Consider the following 19354-nt stretch of genomic DNA (forward strand, 5'->3'; position numbering starts at 1 on the left):
AAGGTCCTTTTCTTCATTAATCTGCTGTAAGATAATATTGTTAATTTGGTAGTTGTGGTGAGAATTTTTGTTCCATATGCAACAACTTGCATTTTTCTATTTAAAAAGCATTTGCCAGTCTTCCGACCATTTGAGGAGTTCATGTAGATTTCTTTGTAAGACCTCAGTCTCATTTTCACTCCCCACTTTACCATAAATCTTAGTGTCATCTGCAAATTTGATGATATGGTTTGTAATATTCTCACGTATGTCATTGATGCATATGACAAAAAAGAGTTGACCCCAAAATGGATCCCTGTGGCACCCCACAGATCTTCAGTTCATAATAGCAATTTAAAGGCGATGATTTGTTCAACTTCATCTAGTTTTCCATCTTGTTTGTTGGAAGCCTAGCGTGTGGCGGGGCAGGTAGCTCCATGGAGTCGACGCACCCATGACAACCACCTCAGCTCCCAGACACGCGCTCTCTGCTAAATAGTGATGGCGGGAGGGACGTGGCTAGCATGGCTCATTAGATTTATCTCTATCATCTACACATGCCACCGCTTCCCATAACCTTTAGTGCTCAGTGCAAAATTTTCCTGGTTACAAGGGTTACCAAACCTTCCAGCTGATCCAGTCACCACTAGGTCACACTAGTGGCACCACGGATCACACTAGTGGTACCACAAGTCACACTAGTGGTACCAGAGGTCACACTAGTGGTACCACAGGTCACACTAGTGGAACCAGAGGTCACACTAGTGGCACCACGGGTCACACTAGTGGAACCAGAGGTCACACTAGTGGCACCACGGGTCACACTAGTGGAACCAGAGGTCACACTAGTGGTACCAGAGGTCACACTAGTGGTACCACAGGTCACACTAGTGGTACCACAAGTCACACTAGTGGTACCACAAGTCACACTAGTGGTACCACAAGTCACACTAGTGGTACCACAGGTCACACTAGTGGTACCACAGGTCACACTAGTGGTACCACAGGTCACACTAGTGGTACCACAGGTCACACTAGTGGTACACAGGTCACACTAGTGGTACCACAGGTCACTAGTGGTACCACAGGTCACACTAGTGGTACTACAGGTCACACTAGTGGTACCACAGGTCACACTAGGGTACTACAGGTCACACTAGTGGTACCACAGGTCACACTAGTGGTACCACAGGTCACACTAGTGGTACCATAAGTCACACTAGTGGTACCACAGGTCACACTAGTGGTACCACGGGTCACACTAGTGGTACCACAAGTCACACTAGTGGTACCACAAGTCACACTAGTGGTACCACAGGTCACACTAGTGGTACCACAGGTCACACTAGTGGTACCACAGGTCACACTAGTGGTACCACAGGTCACACTAGTGGTACTACAGGTCACACTAGTGGTACCACAGGTCACACTAGTGGTACCACAGATCACATTAGTGGTACCACAGATCACACTAGTGGTACCACAAGTCACACTAGTGGTACCACAGGTCACACTAGTGGTACCACAGATCACACTAGTGGTACCACAGATCACACTAGTGGTACCACAGATCACACTAGTGGTACCACAGATCACACTAGTGGTACCACAGATCACACTAGTGGTACCACAAGTCACACTAGTGGTACCACAGGTCACACTAGTGGTACCACAGGTCACACTAGTTGTACCATAGATCACACTAGTGTACCACAGGTCACACTAGTAGTACCAAAGGTCACACTAGTGGTACCACAGGTCACACTAGTTGTACCATAGATCACACTAGTGTACCACAGGTCACACTAGTGTACCACAGATCACACTAGTGGTACCACAGGTCACACTAGTGGTACCACAGGTCACACTAGTTGTACCATAGATCACACTAGTGTACCACAGGTCACACTAGTGTACCACAGATCACACTAGTGGTACCACAAGTCACACTAGTGGTACCACAAGCCATCAACAACACCAGCTTCACAATCATATATATTTTGTTAAATTGTTCAGCATTATATATATTTGTTAATTTAATTACATTAGGAGATTAAACTTGGGATATATTTTTTTAATAGTGACGGACAGTTTTAGTGACAATGTCATTGTTTTTATAATGGCTAAGACAGCCAGTATAGCTGCCTGTGGCGTTTGGTATTTCCGTCAGCTGGAGGATAGTTGTCTAGCTGTATATTATAAATCGCGCATGAGTTTTAACCCGCTGTTCTGCGGGGAATAATTAATTCACTGCAGCTCTCTGAACGCGCCTCTTAGCTATTGGCTATCTGGTGCAGAGTCCCTCTAATGATACTAATCCATTGCGCATTGTCATATCTATTAAATGTATCGGCTTGCACAAAATTAACTTTAAGCTCATTCCGATTGATTGTTATTGTACAGTGAAGGAATATAAGTACAATATCCTTACCTTATTACTCTATTATCCTTACTCTATTCAGATTTCTGAGAGTACATTTACTAATGTACTTTCTAATTTACTATTGTACTTTTATTTACTAATTTCGAGTATACAGACAATAAATAAACAACCCAACACACACATATGAAACAAAAGAAGGTGGGGAGGGTCAGGACTTGGTAAGGGTCCAGCAAGGACCTACACGTGACGTTCTCTCCATTCCTGAGTTGGCGTACGTATTGCTTCAGCCCCGTTGTTGTGACTTATTCTCTGTAGTATATATATTACCTCCTAGATATAAGGTAATATCAGAATACTGAACACTGAACGTGGAGAGGGGGGACCTGCTGCATGGGTAACAGCTTCTCCTCCATATCTACCTACCCAGGCTTTGCGCCCTCTCAGAGCGCAACTCCATAGTCTTAGACTGAAGGATGCCTTCTACCTAGATATAAGCAGTAAATTATAGTGACTCAATTCGCTTTCCTTCTCGGATCCTATAAGCTGCCTCCCCTCACACTTTACCGTGCTTGTGATCTATCCAGTTTTCATCCTCAATGCCTTGCATTTATTGGGGTTAAGTTCTGAAAGCCACTTTCGCATTTTTCGGGAGGGTCGTACTCCAGGGACCATAGGATTAAGGACCTGCCCGAAACGCTACGCGTACTATTGGCTGTACAAGAATGTTAGAACTCTTGTATATATAAATAAATAATAATAAACAAATAAAAAACTAGTAGTTATACTTGGTTTATTTTATATAATGTAGATGAGCTCGTTTGATCTACCACTTAATGATAAAACTGGCCATTTCAACATATATTGATCAGACTGGGTTTACTGAATCAAAAATTTGATTAATTTTTTATTTGATTGGACGATTGATATCCCCAGGTGCCTACAACCGGGGGATGATAATACTGTGCACTTCTTGCTCATCCTGCCAGTGGTGGCACACAATACATACACTATATAGAGTTCCAGTCAGATTTTTTTACCATAGATTATCACAAGTTATAATACATTGCAGTTGCTATATATAATAGTATAATACTGAATACTGAAACAGTCATTCAAAATACACTTTGAATGTGTTCAAACAGTTGGATATTAATAATTTAAATGGTACATTTTATGTAGGATAGATTTTTTCTAAAATTATTAGAAAATTATAGTACTTCTGTGCTATAATCTTAGGGAACCATTCTCTCAAGGGTTTCATGCGTTCAATTAGTTAGTAACGCGGATGGAAAGCCATCTATCCTTGTTTGTTAAAATGAGGTCTAGTTTGAATATTATTTCACTTTATTGACGCGTATATTTCGATCAGACCATTTGATGAATAATAGTTCAATGTGGTATATCATATGATAAATAATAGGTGTCGTGATTATTTGCTGTAATATCTGTCGTTAGATTAGACCAAAGAAATTGGATACAAGCCCAAGGGGTGCTGCACTGTGAATTGCACAATTTAGATAGTGCTCACTGCGCAGTGCTCACGGGGCACTGCGTTGATTATATTCAGGATAACGTAATATAACGTCATTATTTGTTTTCGATCCGAAAACACTAAAATACGAGGTCTCTAAGGTATTGCCGCCATGTTGGATTAGCGTATGTAGCCTCGTGAGCTCCTGGCAGCCGCTAACATTTTTTCTGTATGTTACTGAAAATAGCCCTGCCTAACCTAACTTAGCGAAACCCAACCTATCTTTCCACTATGCATTCACCCAACATAATTAATGAAAATGGCAATTATTCCCCTCAAACTTGGCTTTGACTTCAGGAGTCTTGAAGATATTTGAAGGCTGTCGACTCTTTATCTAGAGCTGTGACACTTTTTATTAGTCGGCAGCCTTCAAGACGTCTTTCCTGAGCTGTCTTCAGCAAAGGTCAACGGAAGGCTTGAGGGAAATAATGACCATTTTCTTCACTTTGGTTTGACCGATTGATGAAGATTAAGTCAGCACAATAGAGTAGCCCGCAGGTGGAAGATGTTTGGAGTGAATGTGATCTCTGGTCGTGTAACATCTTGAAGTATCTGGGGTTCTCTACAGTGTGGAGGCATAAGCAATTAGAAAACAACATTTACTACCCAGCAACAACAAAAATTGCAGTGTTATTACTTCATGGAATTAATAGAACAATAAGTTAATTTACAAGTTATAATTTTATTGAATCCGTCAAGATTAAAGTTTCAAGTGATCAACTGAACAGAAGTTTAGGAAAGTATTTCACTGCATAACTTTGCTAGGAGCAAATCTAGGAGTCAAAAAAAATTAGAGTTTAAATTTTATTTAAAAAATATGACGAGACAACAAACATCAAACAAATTCTGGAAGAGAAGAAATATTCAATATAAAGAAAATTTGGTGCAAAATATGAACAAAATCGCAGTCTTAGAGTTCAAAGCAATATACAATAATAACTGTACAATAATTGTAACTAACGTGACAAATATTCAGTTAATTTTTTTAGAGCTATTATGATGAGAATTGCACAATGTTGCATTTACCATACCTTAAACTCTTAAACAAACCAAAGAACCAAAAAGGAGGAGCGGTAATAGGGGTGGGGTGCATAATAAACATTTATTCACCCTGCAGAACACCGGTCAGAGGCGGCGACATAGCGTGAAGCGAATGTACTTACACGAGTCAGGTGTAAACTCACCATATTATACATGGCTAAGTGGGAGAAGGCGGCGGGAGGTCCGGAGCTAATGTGGAAGAATCTATGATATATTAGCTGATTGGGGAAGGCATTAAGTGTTGCAGGGGGCGTAGTACTGTCGTGAAGATACGAGAGAATGCACCCGCCCGCCCCGGCCGCCTCACTCCCAACTCTACCATTCGCCCTTGCCACCTCCGCTGCCGCCATTGCTGCCACACATGCGCTCACGAGCACACCTTACCTGCACCCACGTACGTACACGCATACACCAGCACCTCTTATCTTGCCACAGCTGTTAACCGTCAGCGCCTGCCACCCATCACGTACAACAATGATATAAATGCATACAAGAATTTCTTATGTCGAAATACATGTTATCAAAACAAGCTAAACGTTCATTACGTTTCGCCGTATATTTCATATTTGGAAACCGGGTAAATAGCCAAGATTTTCACCTGTTTACGATCAGATGCAGACACGCAGGTAAATTTATTGTTGTTGATCTCCAGCAATAACTTACGCAATCTTTTTGTTTTCTCAACACAAAATTCAGTCATTTATATTGAGACGGGTTGAGTGCCGTTGCTGTAAGTGCTTATCGTATATCGGTTATACTGTGTCCCTCGTGTGGGCGTTATATGTTCAATATTTGAACAAAACTGATGTTGTTGCAGTTGTGAACATTATCGGAAAAGGAGCGAATAGGTTAAAATGCAGATACTGTAAATCAATACGAATTATATGTATGGTCAACAAGCCGCAAGCGTTCTCACGCAGAAGGCACAATCACGCACACGACACAGGAAAATGCGAGGACGCAGCAGCAGATGAGGCAGGACGCAGCAGCAGATGAGGCAGGACGCAGCAGCAGATGAGGCAGAACGCAGCAGCAGCAGATAAGGAGGGACGCAGGTAAAACTCCGACAAACGATAGGACTCGGCAAAAGGCAAGGACTTATGAGAAGAAGACCCGTGCAAGTCAGGCCATCGTGTAGAAATTACAGAGTATTGCAAGTCACCAAGTCTGAGAGTGTGTCACCTCACTCCAACAATGGTTCTCCAGGTGGAGGCGGGAGAAGGTACAATATATATCGAGAAAAGGAAAAATGTAAACTACTGACAGTGAAACATGTCATTTCAGAGTTTTCCAAAATATAGGTGTTATTGGAAATATATGAATAAATATATTATTCATATTTGCCCGAAACGCTTTGCGTAATAGTGGCTTTAGGCATTGTATGTACTAGCTCTATCTATAAAGCCAACAAACTTTGTAAAATCTCTTTATGTATGTACCTTTACCTAAATAAATATTATTATTATTATTATTATTATTATAAATATAATTGCCACTGAAGTGTTTCATAGTAAATTACTAAATTACTTAAAAAAATTAAAATGCAAATTTTACAAAGTAATGAGTCCTAGTTAAACCGACATATGATTATTGTTTAAATTGTATTTCCATCAAAGGCAAGGCTTATATGTGCGGCATTTGTACAGAGCACATTTTATAGGTAAAGCTGAAGCTCCCGTTACAATTAAACTGCTCATTCCTCAGTGGTGTTATTGTATTTTCCAGGGGGATCTTTAAGGAATAAAACATTACTCGAGAATATATTATATCAATAAATATTTAGGGGGTTTGTTCAACACACCATGGAATGGGTCTGGCGTCGGGCCTAAGGTTCGCCAACTCTCAGAATGTTTGGTAATATGTTTATTGTTTGTGATGTGTGTATATGTATGTATTAACACGATGTACTGAACGGGGTGAGAATAGCTTGAGCTACCTCATCCCTTTGTGTGTATTTTACCTCAATAAACTTATTTCAATTTCAATTTCGGGAGGAGTGATAAGGACACCCACATATAGGAACTTACTCTCTACATTGCCTCAGTTATTTACTAAACTGTTATATATTATGAAAAATATCTTATGTTGACCATAATATATGAATGAGAGCTATCAGATACCGGATTAGCAAAATTTAAACTAGCATCATATAACATTTTGCAATGAGGTATGAATATGTATAAAATATGTATAAATGTGTATATTTATGTACAATAAACTAGTATAAAACTAGTGTTTCACCTGAAATAATATCGCATCTATAACTGGATTTTAATAATGTATGTTGGAATTCTGATACATTTCATTTAAGAACAACGGTAGGCTGTTCATCACAAAGTTTGCGACGCGCATCAACACAACCCATTGTTTCCCAAACAGCAAAAGCCAGTCCACTCGTATCAATTTATTTTGATTCACTTTGTGTAACTTGAAGTACTTACACAATACTATGCAAGTATATGCCCTTGTTGATCCGTGGGTTGTTGTGGTTAGTGAAGGGCGGCTGCGTGAAGTACGTGAGAGACTGCACATTACTCTTGCCTCCTCTCCCCCCATCCCTACCTCACACACCCACCAATCCCAACCATATTACTAATTACACTTCTCAATTCAATCTCCTGAAACTGATGGATGCCTACTACTAATTCATCATTCTATCGTGTACTTAAGTTTTTATTCATTCCAAAGTAAACTTGATTTTAATTGTTTTTCATTTAGGTATTAATCTATTATTAAACTAATCTACCAAAAACATTGATAGTCCTAGAGCCCTTACGTGCAATTATTTCCCCCAAAAGTTCCAGTAAATTGTAATTTGTTGGAAATAATTATATAAGATAAAATTGTATAAGCTCTTTAGGGTCATCATTTAAAAGTTTCAACAATATTTTCTTAAGAAAGCGTTTATCATGATGCTTTCAAACGTAAAAGTGCACAGCAGGATGAACACGGCCCTTGGGTGCACAGGCCAGTCCCAGTATTGTTGATACACAGACCCTAGCACGGGCTATGGTGAGTCCGTAGTGGACTTACAGGATTAGGCTAGGGAGAGCAATGGTTTTAAGTTTAAAGATAAACAAAATGCCCATTGAGTCTGTATTGCATTATATCTTCTACCCCTATTCCTGATATTTTTTTGTTCAAACACTACTTAAATACCAAATGTATAATAAAACTTTAAACATACTAAAAAGTATTACACACTTGTGTATATTTAGAACTCTAAAATATCTACAAAGGTGTATTGTTCCCAGTTTGAGTTGCTGATATTTAGTATACATTTATGCACTAATTATAATATTTAACTAAACGTAAGGCAAAAGAAAATCCAAAAACTGGGACCAGAAAAGTGATAACAATATATATATATATAGGAAAACCGCAGTCGAGTTGAATTCGCTCACTTGGGTACTAAATGAGAAAATGATGGAGAAACAATAGGTGTTGCGTCAGAAGCCTGTTAGACGGAATGCGACTAGCTGACTCTTCACCGTTTCCCTGTTTATCTATATCTAATTAATACGCAAATGGACGAAATACTTGATCCCAAGATGATAGCACAGTCGTCGTATAATCATATAGAAAATAACGGTTGCAGATCAGTGTCCAAAGCTAGCCTATCAGTCACGGTGTTGGATGTTTTTGACTTCTGGTAGCTTATCAGTGACGGTGTTGGATGTTTTTGACTTCTGGTAGCCTATCAGTCACTTTGTTGGATGTTTTTGACTTCTGGTAGCCTACCAGTCACTGTATTGGATGTTTTTGACTTCTGGTAGCCTACCAGTCACTGTGTTGGATGTTTTTGACTTCTGGTAGCCTACCAGTCACTGTATTGGATGTTTTTGACTTCTGGTAGCCTACCAGTCACTGTGTTGGATGTTTTTGACTTCTGGTAGCCTACCAGTCACTGTATTGGATGTTTTTGACTTTCTGGAAGTGCTGCGCCACTCCCTTTTCCTCCGCTAGCAAATCTGGGTAAATTACGTTGATGTAATGTGGATCATCGTGGAAAACATTGATCCAACGTCGATTACATGTTACTCGAGCAATGTTTCGCGGGTACTAAGGTGGAAACCTTGACTGTGTTCGGGGACACTTTCTTCCACTGCAGGAGCAAGCATTCCTCGTCAAAGACTCATGGCGCTATATATAAACCGCTATTTGGGCACGAAATTCACAAAGGCTTATTTCCATTTTCTTTCTGGTCAGTCCCAATGTAGTAGTAGTAGTACACTATGTGAATGTGGCGTGATGTATATTAATCTTTTTCACATTAGGATATACCAACCAGGTGAATAACCCTTCATCATCGCAACACTGGTGCCTATTTTCACTAACAGAGCTTACAGAATTATAGGACCTATAACGACTATTGTACATAATAAAGGGCTTAATTTTGGACTGTATTAGGCTTGGCATACGAAAATGGTTCTTTTATTCCTTACCTCTCCAATTGGTTTACAATTTACGTAAACGCTTTGCGTACGCTTTGCGTAATAGTGGCTTTAGGCATTGTATGTACTAGCTATACCTATAAGTTAAACAATCCTTGTAAATATTTATTGTATGTATGTACCTTACCTAAATAAAATTGTATTGTATTGTATTACTACAGTACAACATATGCACTAATATCCACTTGCAAAGTCCATATTCCTCTCAAATACCATAAGTACAATTATTTCGGGGAAATATAGGAAATATGGATCCCCGACCGAATCTCTCCTATTATCGCCGGGCTGCGCAGAGCTATTACGTGCTGTCACTTCCCGGAAAACAACCCCTTCAAAGTAGAGTTCAACTTTAAGTGCTTGCATCCTGTCAATTTCAGGATATCCTGAGGACGTGAAGAACACTTCACGCCATTTGCTATTGTAGTCTAATAATCGTTATATCTCTCAGTGAAATGAGACTGCTATTATTGCCTGAAACTGGTAGAATGCTAATAATTAAGACTATTGGATTAATGTTTCGGTTAGATTTCTGTGATAATTTGTGTTATTAATCGTATTTGATTTTTTCATTAAGTGCAAGTATAACTCATTGCATAAAGCATTTCCCGCAAGCGTTCCCATATAGTACTAGTACTGAGTTACTACTAAGGTCAGTATAACTTAAAAGTTTGTATCAAATGCTGAGATTATTGCATACAATGTGCAGTTTAAGTAATTACTGACACAAAGTACAGATTTTTAGAAATAAATGGTGCAATCTTGGAAAGCCGCGCATAGACTTTTGAGCATGCACCCACCAGACTTGACAAATAATTCCGAATTTGCCACTACTAGCCCTATCATACAAGCCCAGCCCACACAAAGCTAACTTCATGATTTATATGCCAGCTGCAGACTAGGTTGTGAGAAGCGTGTGGTGAGCGCCGGTGTGGTGTCGCTGATGAGGAGCAGGTTGTGTAAGGTGACCCTCACGGGGATTCATCACCCCCCACCTACTGGTACAGCAGGTGTGGGAGGAGACCAGGCGGGGGGATGGGGAGGTGTGTGGGGGGGGTAAGACGCCAGCCACTCAGGCATGCATACACACACACCATGTTTACATAGTGGACCAGGAACGCTTTCACACGCACTCGCAGTTTTAGGTACACAATGCGCACCCACGTGCACCTAACACATTTGACATAAGTGTACCTGCTGACACTATTATTAGAGTCAAACTGAATCTACATAAAGTTACATTTTCTTGCAACTTTAAAAGTATATTAAGCATGATGTGGTGTAGACTGCGTGATTATAAAACATTGTCACACGCTCCCCTGGCAAGCAAGAACGGCAGAATGGGAAAATTGCCCCTCTACACCCAGTAGTAATTACGAATCTATATATATATATATATTAGAAACTCATCCTCGTGAAGGGTTCGAACCCAGACAGCTAGGGGCTCCATTCATCTTCGCGTATTACTTTACCCACTACACCACATTGACTATCAGTGTGGTGTAGTGGGTAGGTACTTTTGAAGTTATTGGTACTTACGGGCTACTCATGCCCGTGCCACCCAAGAGCTATTCCTGCCCGTGACACCTCTTGGGTGGCGTAATCATCAATCAAGTTATTGGCACATCTGTACACCTGCTGACTCTATATATCAAACATTAACGTGAATTTAAATGTCACATTTCATACACCCACATTTTGCAAAGTTACTCAATTTCTTATGAATACTAAAGCCACGCTCATAAGCATTAATAGACGTTTTCCCTTGTACTTGCACAACATAGATAGCAAAAAAGCCTAATTTAAAAGACAACAAAAATCCATTCACACGAAGCTACCTTCTGACACATACACCACTAAAAATATCACACCACAACCACCTTGACACGTATCACCATTCGCCATAAAATATATTTAAAATAATGTCTTTGTATTGATATAAAACATTAAAGTGAGTGTATAACTATATATGTTTATGGTCTTATACATATTTGTGATTTTCCTACAAATAGCTAAGCAAAGTATATCCATTTAATTAATAAAGAATGACTTGAGCTATGTAAGAAAAAAATCATCTGGAGAGAGATTATTGTATTTAAAAAGAGTCAACTTACCCATCTGAACTGAGGTATGAGGAGGAAGTCGCCGTATAAATAAAATAGAGGAACATTTTCGCCTTTGTGTCCACCATTGATTAGTGCTCTTCTCTTTCTAATTATTAGTTTCTTTTCGGCCTCTCTGTCTTTCAATTCCTTGTCTTCATCTATCATTTTCCTCTTTCTGGTGTGGCCGGGAATGGTGTCTGGACAGGTACAGTTGTGTTCATCGCTCTGTTGGCTGGTGTAGTGTGTGTTGGAGGACAGGTGTGTGGTGGTAGGCTGTGTGTCTGCTACCAGGAGGTGGAGAGGTAGGCGGCAGTGGCTGGCCTGGTCTGTTGGTGAGGCCGCTGGAGTCACACATGTCTCACTCTGGTCCTCGGGATTGGTCTCCCCACACATGACCACCTGTTGCAAAGACTGCAGCTGCTCCTCCTCCCTCGAGTTGTACTGGGGTCTTGTTGTTAGTTGCATAATGATCGTTTTCTCTCGCTCTCACAATGACCTAATTTTATATTTATATTATAATATATATATATTGTTTATAAACGAAGGCACCGTTTATCGTTAGGTTAAATGGTATCTGGTACTATATCAAAATTATCACAGAACAATCTTTGGTAATCATTTGTACTTGTAAGAGATCAACCACGTGATATCCAATGTCATTCACGCACAATGCACCTCATAAAGTTGGAGTACGCGAAAATAGTTCCCAAGTTGTGCTATTTATATACCACTCGAGACTCCACTCAAGGCTGTATGAAAGCGCCACAAGAGTGTGTCTGTCATGCCCTAGGAGCCGCGGACGGTGCAGCACTCCGCGTGTCTCGCACTGGAATGGATAAGACAAGTCTGCCAGCTGCGTTATATGTCTTTTGAACCTCCCGCCACCACGCTGCTCCCAATCTACCACACCTGGGCGCATGCGCACTGCCTTCCCGACCTCCCAATTTATAGTTTAAGCATGACTAACACATAAAGGTTATCCTGTTCTTATAAATAAGGCTTCCACTATATGGTGCACACACAAAATCCGCGAGAGAGGGTGTTTAGGACGGTGTAGAAAATGCGGGAAGTTGAGCGTGGCAGCAAGGTGCAGCCGGCCATGTTGACATTTGAGGACGGAGCGGCGTGTGGCGGCGAGGAAGTGTGTACGTGACGGACTCAACGTATCTGCCACTCCCGCCACCTCACTCTCTCACTATTTCCAACCTACAAAATATACTGTGGCTTCATCACAGGAAAAAAGGTTATCATGTATAACCAAACTCAATTACGGGCTCACCATAGCCCGTGCTACATGGACCACTTCGTCCTGAGTAGCTAAATCTTTTAACAACAACAACATACTGTGGCTGACCCCATTGCCACTTCCAGTGATGTTTGGAATGTAATCACACGCCAGCCTTTTTAATCGATTCAGATTCACCCCCGTGGACAATTTTTCTACCCAAATAAGCGCGGGTCGATGTTAGAAAGCGTGAGAGTTTGTCATTCACGTTTGCACGGTGCTCTAACCTGATGTGTTCCTCCATGTTGCAGCGAATTGCCACATTCCCAAACGCCAGAGCCGAGGCATACGGAAGTTGGGATGTAAAGGTGACAGCTAGGAGGGGTCTTACGTAACTTTTCAGAAAAGGGTAGGAGAGTGTGTGTGGGTGTAGGTGTGTGTGTGTGGGTATAGGTGTGTGGGTGTAGGTGTGTGTGTGTGGGTATAGGTGTGTGGGTGTAGGTGTGTATGTGTGGGTATAGGTGTGTGTGTGGGTATAGGTGTGTGGGTGTAGGTAGGTGTGTGTGTGGATATAGGTGTGTGTGTGTGGTGTAGGTGTGTGTATTAGTGTAGGTGTGTGTGTGTGGGTGTAGGTGAGTGTGTGTGGGTGTAGGTGTGTGTGGGTGTAAGTGTGTGTGTGGGTGTGGGTGTAGGAGAGTGTATGGGTGTAGCCTGTACCTGCAGGCTACACCTCGCCCCGGACTCTAGTCTCGTGGTGCTGGTCCGTGTCCACCGTCTCTATCGATTTCAGTGTGAATTAAATGTTTGTGTTATAGGCCTTTTTATGTGCGTGGGTATGTATATATGTATGTACTCACCTAGTTGTGCTTGCTGGGGCTCAGCTTAAGGCTCTTTGGCCTCGCCTCTCGACTGTCAATCACCTGGTGTACAGGTTTCTGAGAATATCGAGCTCTATCATATCTATATTTGAAACTGTGTATGGAGTCAACCTCCACCACGTCACTTCCTAATGCATTCGATTTACTACTCTGACACTGAAACAATTCTTAATGCAAATCCAATTTCGATAATTACAGACTTATAAATATGTAAAATATTGAGTGTTGATTTTGAGTGTATTCATGAACTATAAATAGGTTCAAATGTGAAATTCTTTACAACGTGTGTGATTTAATCACGCGGCAGCATAGTGCTATTAATTGCCCATATTTTCGGGAGTCGGGGATTGTCAGGAGGGGGCCAGGAACTGTTAGGATGAGCTAGGGACGCCTTATAGGGGTTCACTACGAGCAGGGAACAAGACAGTGGTGAAAACAATGGTATTCAGACAAGGGGGATCATAATTTAATTTTATTATTTGAAATTTCAGTGCGAATACTGAAGGCATCAATTGCAACATTATGAATAATATATTTTTTTTGTAGTGAACTCTATTCAATTAAACAGAATAAAAACTGTATTTATAATATTTTAAATGTCAAGCTAGTAAGCAGACTTATTCAATAAATCATAGTATAATTTATATATATATTTATATCATTAATATATTTACAGAAAAGTTTAACTTAGTGCCTTCATAATTAATGTTTACACAGGAACTGATAAATAACAATGGTTTGTTTATTGAATGTTTAGATTATCAACCAACATGGTGAGTTGAAGACAGGTGTGGTGAAGACAGGTGTGTTGACGACAGATGTGTTGAAGGCAGGTGTGTTGAAGACAGGTGTGTAGAAGACAGGTGTACAGAAAATGCATAAACATTTTGTCATATATTTCACTTCCAGTAATAACGACCAGAAATATCTTAACCATGTACTTAAGATTTATGATGTAGGTAGACCAGGAATTCCTTTTTCATAAACTCATAAGTATATCAGACATGAAAATGTTCAGTAAATATCATGAATTACTGAACCAGTCACATAAATGTTATGGGTGCTTGTGGCTTTCCAAGAATGTACCAAGTGAGTACCAATCCAGTATTATATGTATTTCTACAACCCATTGTACCTTATTGTATGTAAATAAATAAAATAAATAAACAACCAGTCATTTGATACCCTGAACCAGTCACGTAATATACTGAACCAGTTACCTAATATACTGAACTAGTCACTGGATATACCAGTGGCACTTATTATACTTGACCTGTTACACTTAATATACTGAACCAGTGTTACTTAGTCATGAACCTATGACAATTAGTATATTGAAGCAGTCACTTAAAATCATGAACCAGTGTCATTTAATATGAACCAGACACAATATACTGAACCAGTATCAGTTAATATCATGAACCAGTGCCACTAGATTTTAGATGCTACTTGGAACTTTTTGTTCCAAACAGCGAGTCTTAAACAACAATAACAGCAATGTGGTCCTTTGGCGTTTAAATATAAATTAGCGCGGAATGAGGTGGAAGGGAGGAGGGGATAGAGAAGAGTAGGGTGTTCAAGAAGTGGTAGTGGGAGAGACAAGGACACGGTTGGTCACCGGCATGGTAGAGGTCTTGGAGCAATGTAACGTGATGCAGCCAACCAACATCTTAATACGGTCTGTTGACGGTTGACTAAACATAATGAAGCTCTTTTCGTACATTCAAACCCCGGAATGACAGTTTATCACGTAGGTGTACCAGCGTCCTTTACCAGCGGTTGCATTAGAAGCTAAAAATAACTTCTGTGTTTACCTTGACTCTTTGGATATACGAGTGTGGCAGAAGGCGTCCTCGAGGTGTCCGCACCCTCCCGCGCGGCGCTGGCCGTCACCTCCCTCCCACTGTCTCTGTTTACACGCTAATCTTATCAACCTAACGGCCCATTCAGCTTGATTTAAACATATCTATTGAAATTTGATCCACACCAAGCTAACTCAGGTCTCCGTTGTATCGTTAATTATTGTCTGTGATGCGAAGCCTGACGTAGACTACGTATTGAAAACAATGATCCGAACACTTCAATTCTAGAAGCATGTGATACTTCATATGTTTTGTCATGGATGCAGCAGCACACCTATAATAATGATTCGTTTTGTAGGGGGGACAGGCAGCCTGTGTATGTATGCACGTTAGGCTGGAATCGAGGTCGCACCCAAGGTTGAACTACTGACCATTCCAAGGACGCAACACGACAAAAAACTAACAAACTCGGGTACCTATTTACTAAAACATGCACTCCCTTGAACATTATATTGTACAATGTCCCATACTGACTGACTTTCGCCCTCCTGGGCTGAGGTATGCTGAACTCTGTAAATAATTATGAATACTGGAACACTTGATATATTGAACTTGTACCCAAGATTGACCATGTAATGTATCAATTATACAATGTATGTGATGTAACTATAACCTGAGCTTGTGAAAGTATCTTTATCACCTTCAGTTATCAAGTGCTTAATAACACACTAGTTTTTATGGAAGCTATCTTACCATGTCAAAGTAGGAGAGACATAAGTGTGTGTGTGTGTATGTATATATATATATATATATATATATATATATATATATATATATATATATATATATATATATATATATACACAAGGTATGTGGAAGCTGGTCAGAATTGCATGTCACCTTTGTAAACGCACATTAATGACACAGTGTAAAAGACACCTCGAACACTGTTTATGTAGGACAGACGTAAATCTCTGTATTTATGTGTGTAGGTTAGATTAGCATTTTAAAAGCATTACAATCACCTTCTGTGGTTGATTGTTCAATAAATTACTGAACTATATGTTTAACAGACCTCTAACCTTGTCCATGGAGGACAGAAGAAAATGTACATATGCTGGTTAGCAGTGTTAATGCCAACCTGCCTGTACATTCCTGTAAATTCTCTGCCACGTCTGTCGTAGGAAAAACAAACTGCTAGGTAGACAGGAGCATCAGGTGATAGGAAACGTGCCTAACTATGTCTGTCCCGCTTGGCATTCGAATCTGGTATTCCCGATTGTGAGTCGAGAACGAATCCAACTATTACCGAGACCACTACTGACGCCGCTCCAGGTAGCGTGAGGAGTGGGGGGACGCAATGATTATGTTCTGAAAATCCTGTAAAGTGATTGATAATTATACTTCCAAAAGGCTTGCTGACACAACTGGTCAGGTCAATGGATCGAAAATCCCTAGGCGAAGTTTCTTATGAACCGTTTCTTAATGGGACGAACAAACACCTTGAGCCAGGCTTCGGGGATAGATCCAGCATTCCAGATTTGGCTATAATATGGAGGAAGATGGCAGAGATGATCATAGTGAACACCATCAGAGTCCGCCTCCGTGAAGTGGCAAAGGGACGGAACAAATTGAAGTTCAGAAAGAGCCAAGAAATCATTGTAGTACCGAACCTGCAAATAACAATCCAAAGGATGAGATTCAGCACAAAATTTACGGCCACGGAAGTCAGGAGGCGAACACAGATCGAGATGTGTGACTCTGGGTCGGCAATAATGGAATCATAAAGTTGATGGACAGGCAATACGTCTAGAACGAATTTACCTGCAGTCTTGCTAATCTTCTTCTAGACATAGGGAAGAGGAGTGTTACCATTGATAATGGACACTTAAGATCTCTAATGCTCCAATTTATGAAGATGAATGACCCTGAGGGCTTCGGGACTGATTTTTTTTAAACAGAATGGAAAAGCCTATTGTCGTAGAGTGCAGGTGTTTCCTCCATGCTGTGAGCGTACGCTGCCACAGATCAAATTCCACTAAAGAACACACTGTTTCGTGCCATGGAAGGCATAGTGGGAGATGGAATAAAGGGCAGCATAAAATAAGTTGAAAGAGAAGAAATTGAGCGTGAAGAAGACTTCGGAAATAGAGGTTTAGGTGGTAAAGAGTTTTCAGTAAGTTTGGTCAAAATGCCACTTAGAGACAGAAAAATAATTCAAGAACAAGATAACAGTAAAAATGCCGCTGTTATTGATGACGTCTAAGTTCCATCAATCCAGGTCCAGTTGAAAGAAGTGTAAATAGAAAGATCACTACATATAGTAGCATTCGACAGAAATAAGAATGAAGAAAGCATGAAGGGTTCTAAAAGACAGCCATGGATATTAAAAAGTGAACCTCTCCAGAGGCCAAAGATAACGTCACCTAAAATAAGTAATAACGTTGGTAAAAAATCTAAAAACAGCTTCAAATCAACAAGATGGGTCAGATGATGGGGGAGGGAGATCAAGAGAACAGATAGTCTGCCATTTACTAAAGAATATACGAGCGGCAGTGGAATGTGTGTGCAATGTAACAAGTAAGTGGGAGAAAGGGAACACTCAACCCACCCCCACACATATAAAAGTAAAGCGACGACATTTCGGCTCGTCCTGGACGCTTTATGAAATCGAAACAGAGACATGCTGAGGAAAGAAGTAATATACATCTTATTTCGATCTTATAAGGTTCTAGGACCTAATGAGGAGGCCGTCACACTTTGGAACGAGCGTCGTCAAATTACAGAGTCTGAGGACGTCCTAATTCCTGGATCAGACGACGTCATCATTGCGGAGTAACGACGTCCTCATTCCGTACTGAGGATGTCGTCAACCTTCTGAACGAGGACGCTGTCAGACAGGAATGAGGACGTCGTCACTCTGTAATGAGGACGTCGTCACTCCACAATGAGGACGTCGTCGCTCCGCAATGAGGACGTCGTCTGATTCCGGAATAAGGACGCCGTCAGACTCCTGAGTGAGAGCGTCATCGTTTTTCGGAACGAGAACGTCGACAGATTCCGAAACGAAGACGTCGTCAAACTCAGGAATGAGGACGTCGTCAAAGTTCAGAACGAGGGCGTCGTCAGACTCTGAAACGAGGACGTCCTTAGTCTCTGGAACGAGAGTGTCGTCTGTTACGTACCCTTATAAGATACGTAAGTGAATATATTAATATGTACATTTATAATTGTATGTAAATTACAAACATGTATATTGTTATACTTATATGTTCTATGCAAATGCACATTCATGTTACAGTGTTGGCGTTAGGCCCAACGTATCGTGGGAATGATTGTTTATTTCTTTGTGTGATCAGTTTCCCACGGGAACTAATGATTTATATGTGATCATAAGTGGGTAACAGAGTGAAATAATAATTGAGTGAACTGTATCTGGCAAATTGTCGTGGGATCGTCCGTTGCTGGGGTGTGCATGCCATTATTTCCTTCTGTATGCATATTTTAATTACTATGTAAAGAACTATTACCTTTTGTTTGTGTATATCAATATGTACTAATTATTCATTAAGTTAGTTTAAGATTACTCTTGTCACAATGTATTGCTCCATTGTTGAAATATTAAATATTGTAATTTTGGCAATTTATTCGCGGGGCAAGGCAATCTGTTTTTTGACTCGCGTGATGTAGTTCAGTAGCTGAGCAGAAGCCAGGGAGAGAACAACATCTTGGAGTTAAGTCATTCTTTTGTTCTATCATAGCCATATATATTAATCTTGATTTAATGTCTGGAAGTTACAGTGATATTTTTAATGTGATATATTGTGACCATATAATCATCTGTTTGCCTTTGAGATTTATTTAATATAAATTATATATATATGCTTAGTCTTTATTCTTCAGTCCTATGAAGATTCTATTTTTATGCTCATTACCTAGTAAGGGGTTATACTGGTGAT

General features: G+C 40.3%; 1 protein-coding gene across 5 annotated transcripts in view; it reads right to left on the reverse strand.

Annotated features, from left to right (window-relative positions):
• Hph (HIF prolyl hydroxylase) overlaps positions 1 to 19354 on the reverse strand; it is a 92433-nt gene that overhangs the window by 20192 nt on the left and 52887 nt on the right. The window contains exon 1 of one of the 5 annotated variants that reach the window (XM_045749489.2): positions 11500 to 12326. The exons of 1 other annotated variant lie outside the window; for it this stretch is intronic. In XM_045749489.2, the coding sequence (XP_045605445.1) occupies positions 11500 to 11955 (456 nt within the window). In that variant the 5' untranslated portion in view covers positions 11956 to 12326. 3 more of the 5 variants (XM_045749488.2, XM_069332278.1, XM_045749490.2) reach the window with 3 other exon arrangements.

The sequence above is a fragment of the Procambarus clarkii genome, chromosome 27 (genome assembly GCF_040958095.1).
Source record: "Procambarus clarkii isolate CNS0578487 chromosome 27, FALCON_Pclarkii_2.0, whole genome shotgun sequence".
Classification (NCBI taxonomy): Eukaryota; Metazoa; Arthropoda; class Malacostraca; order Decapoda; family Cambaridae; genus Procambarus; species Procambarus clarkii.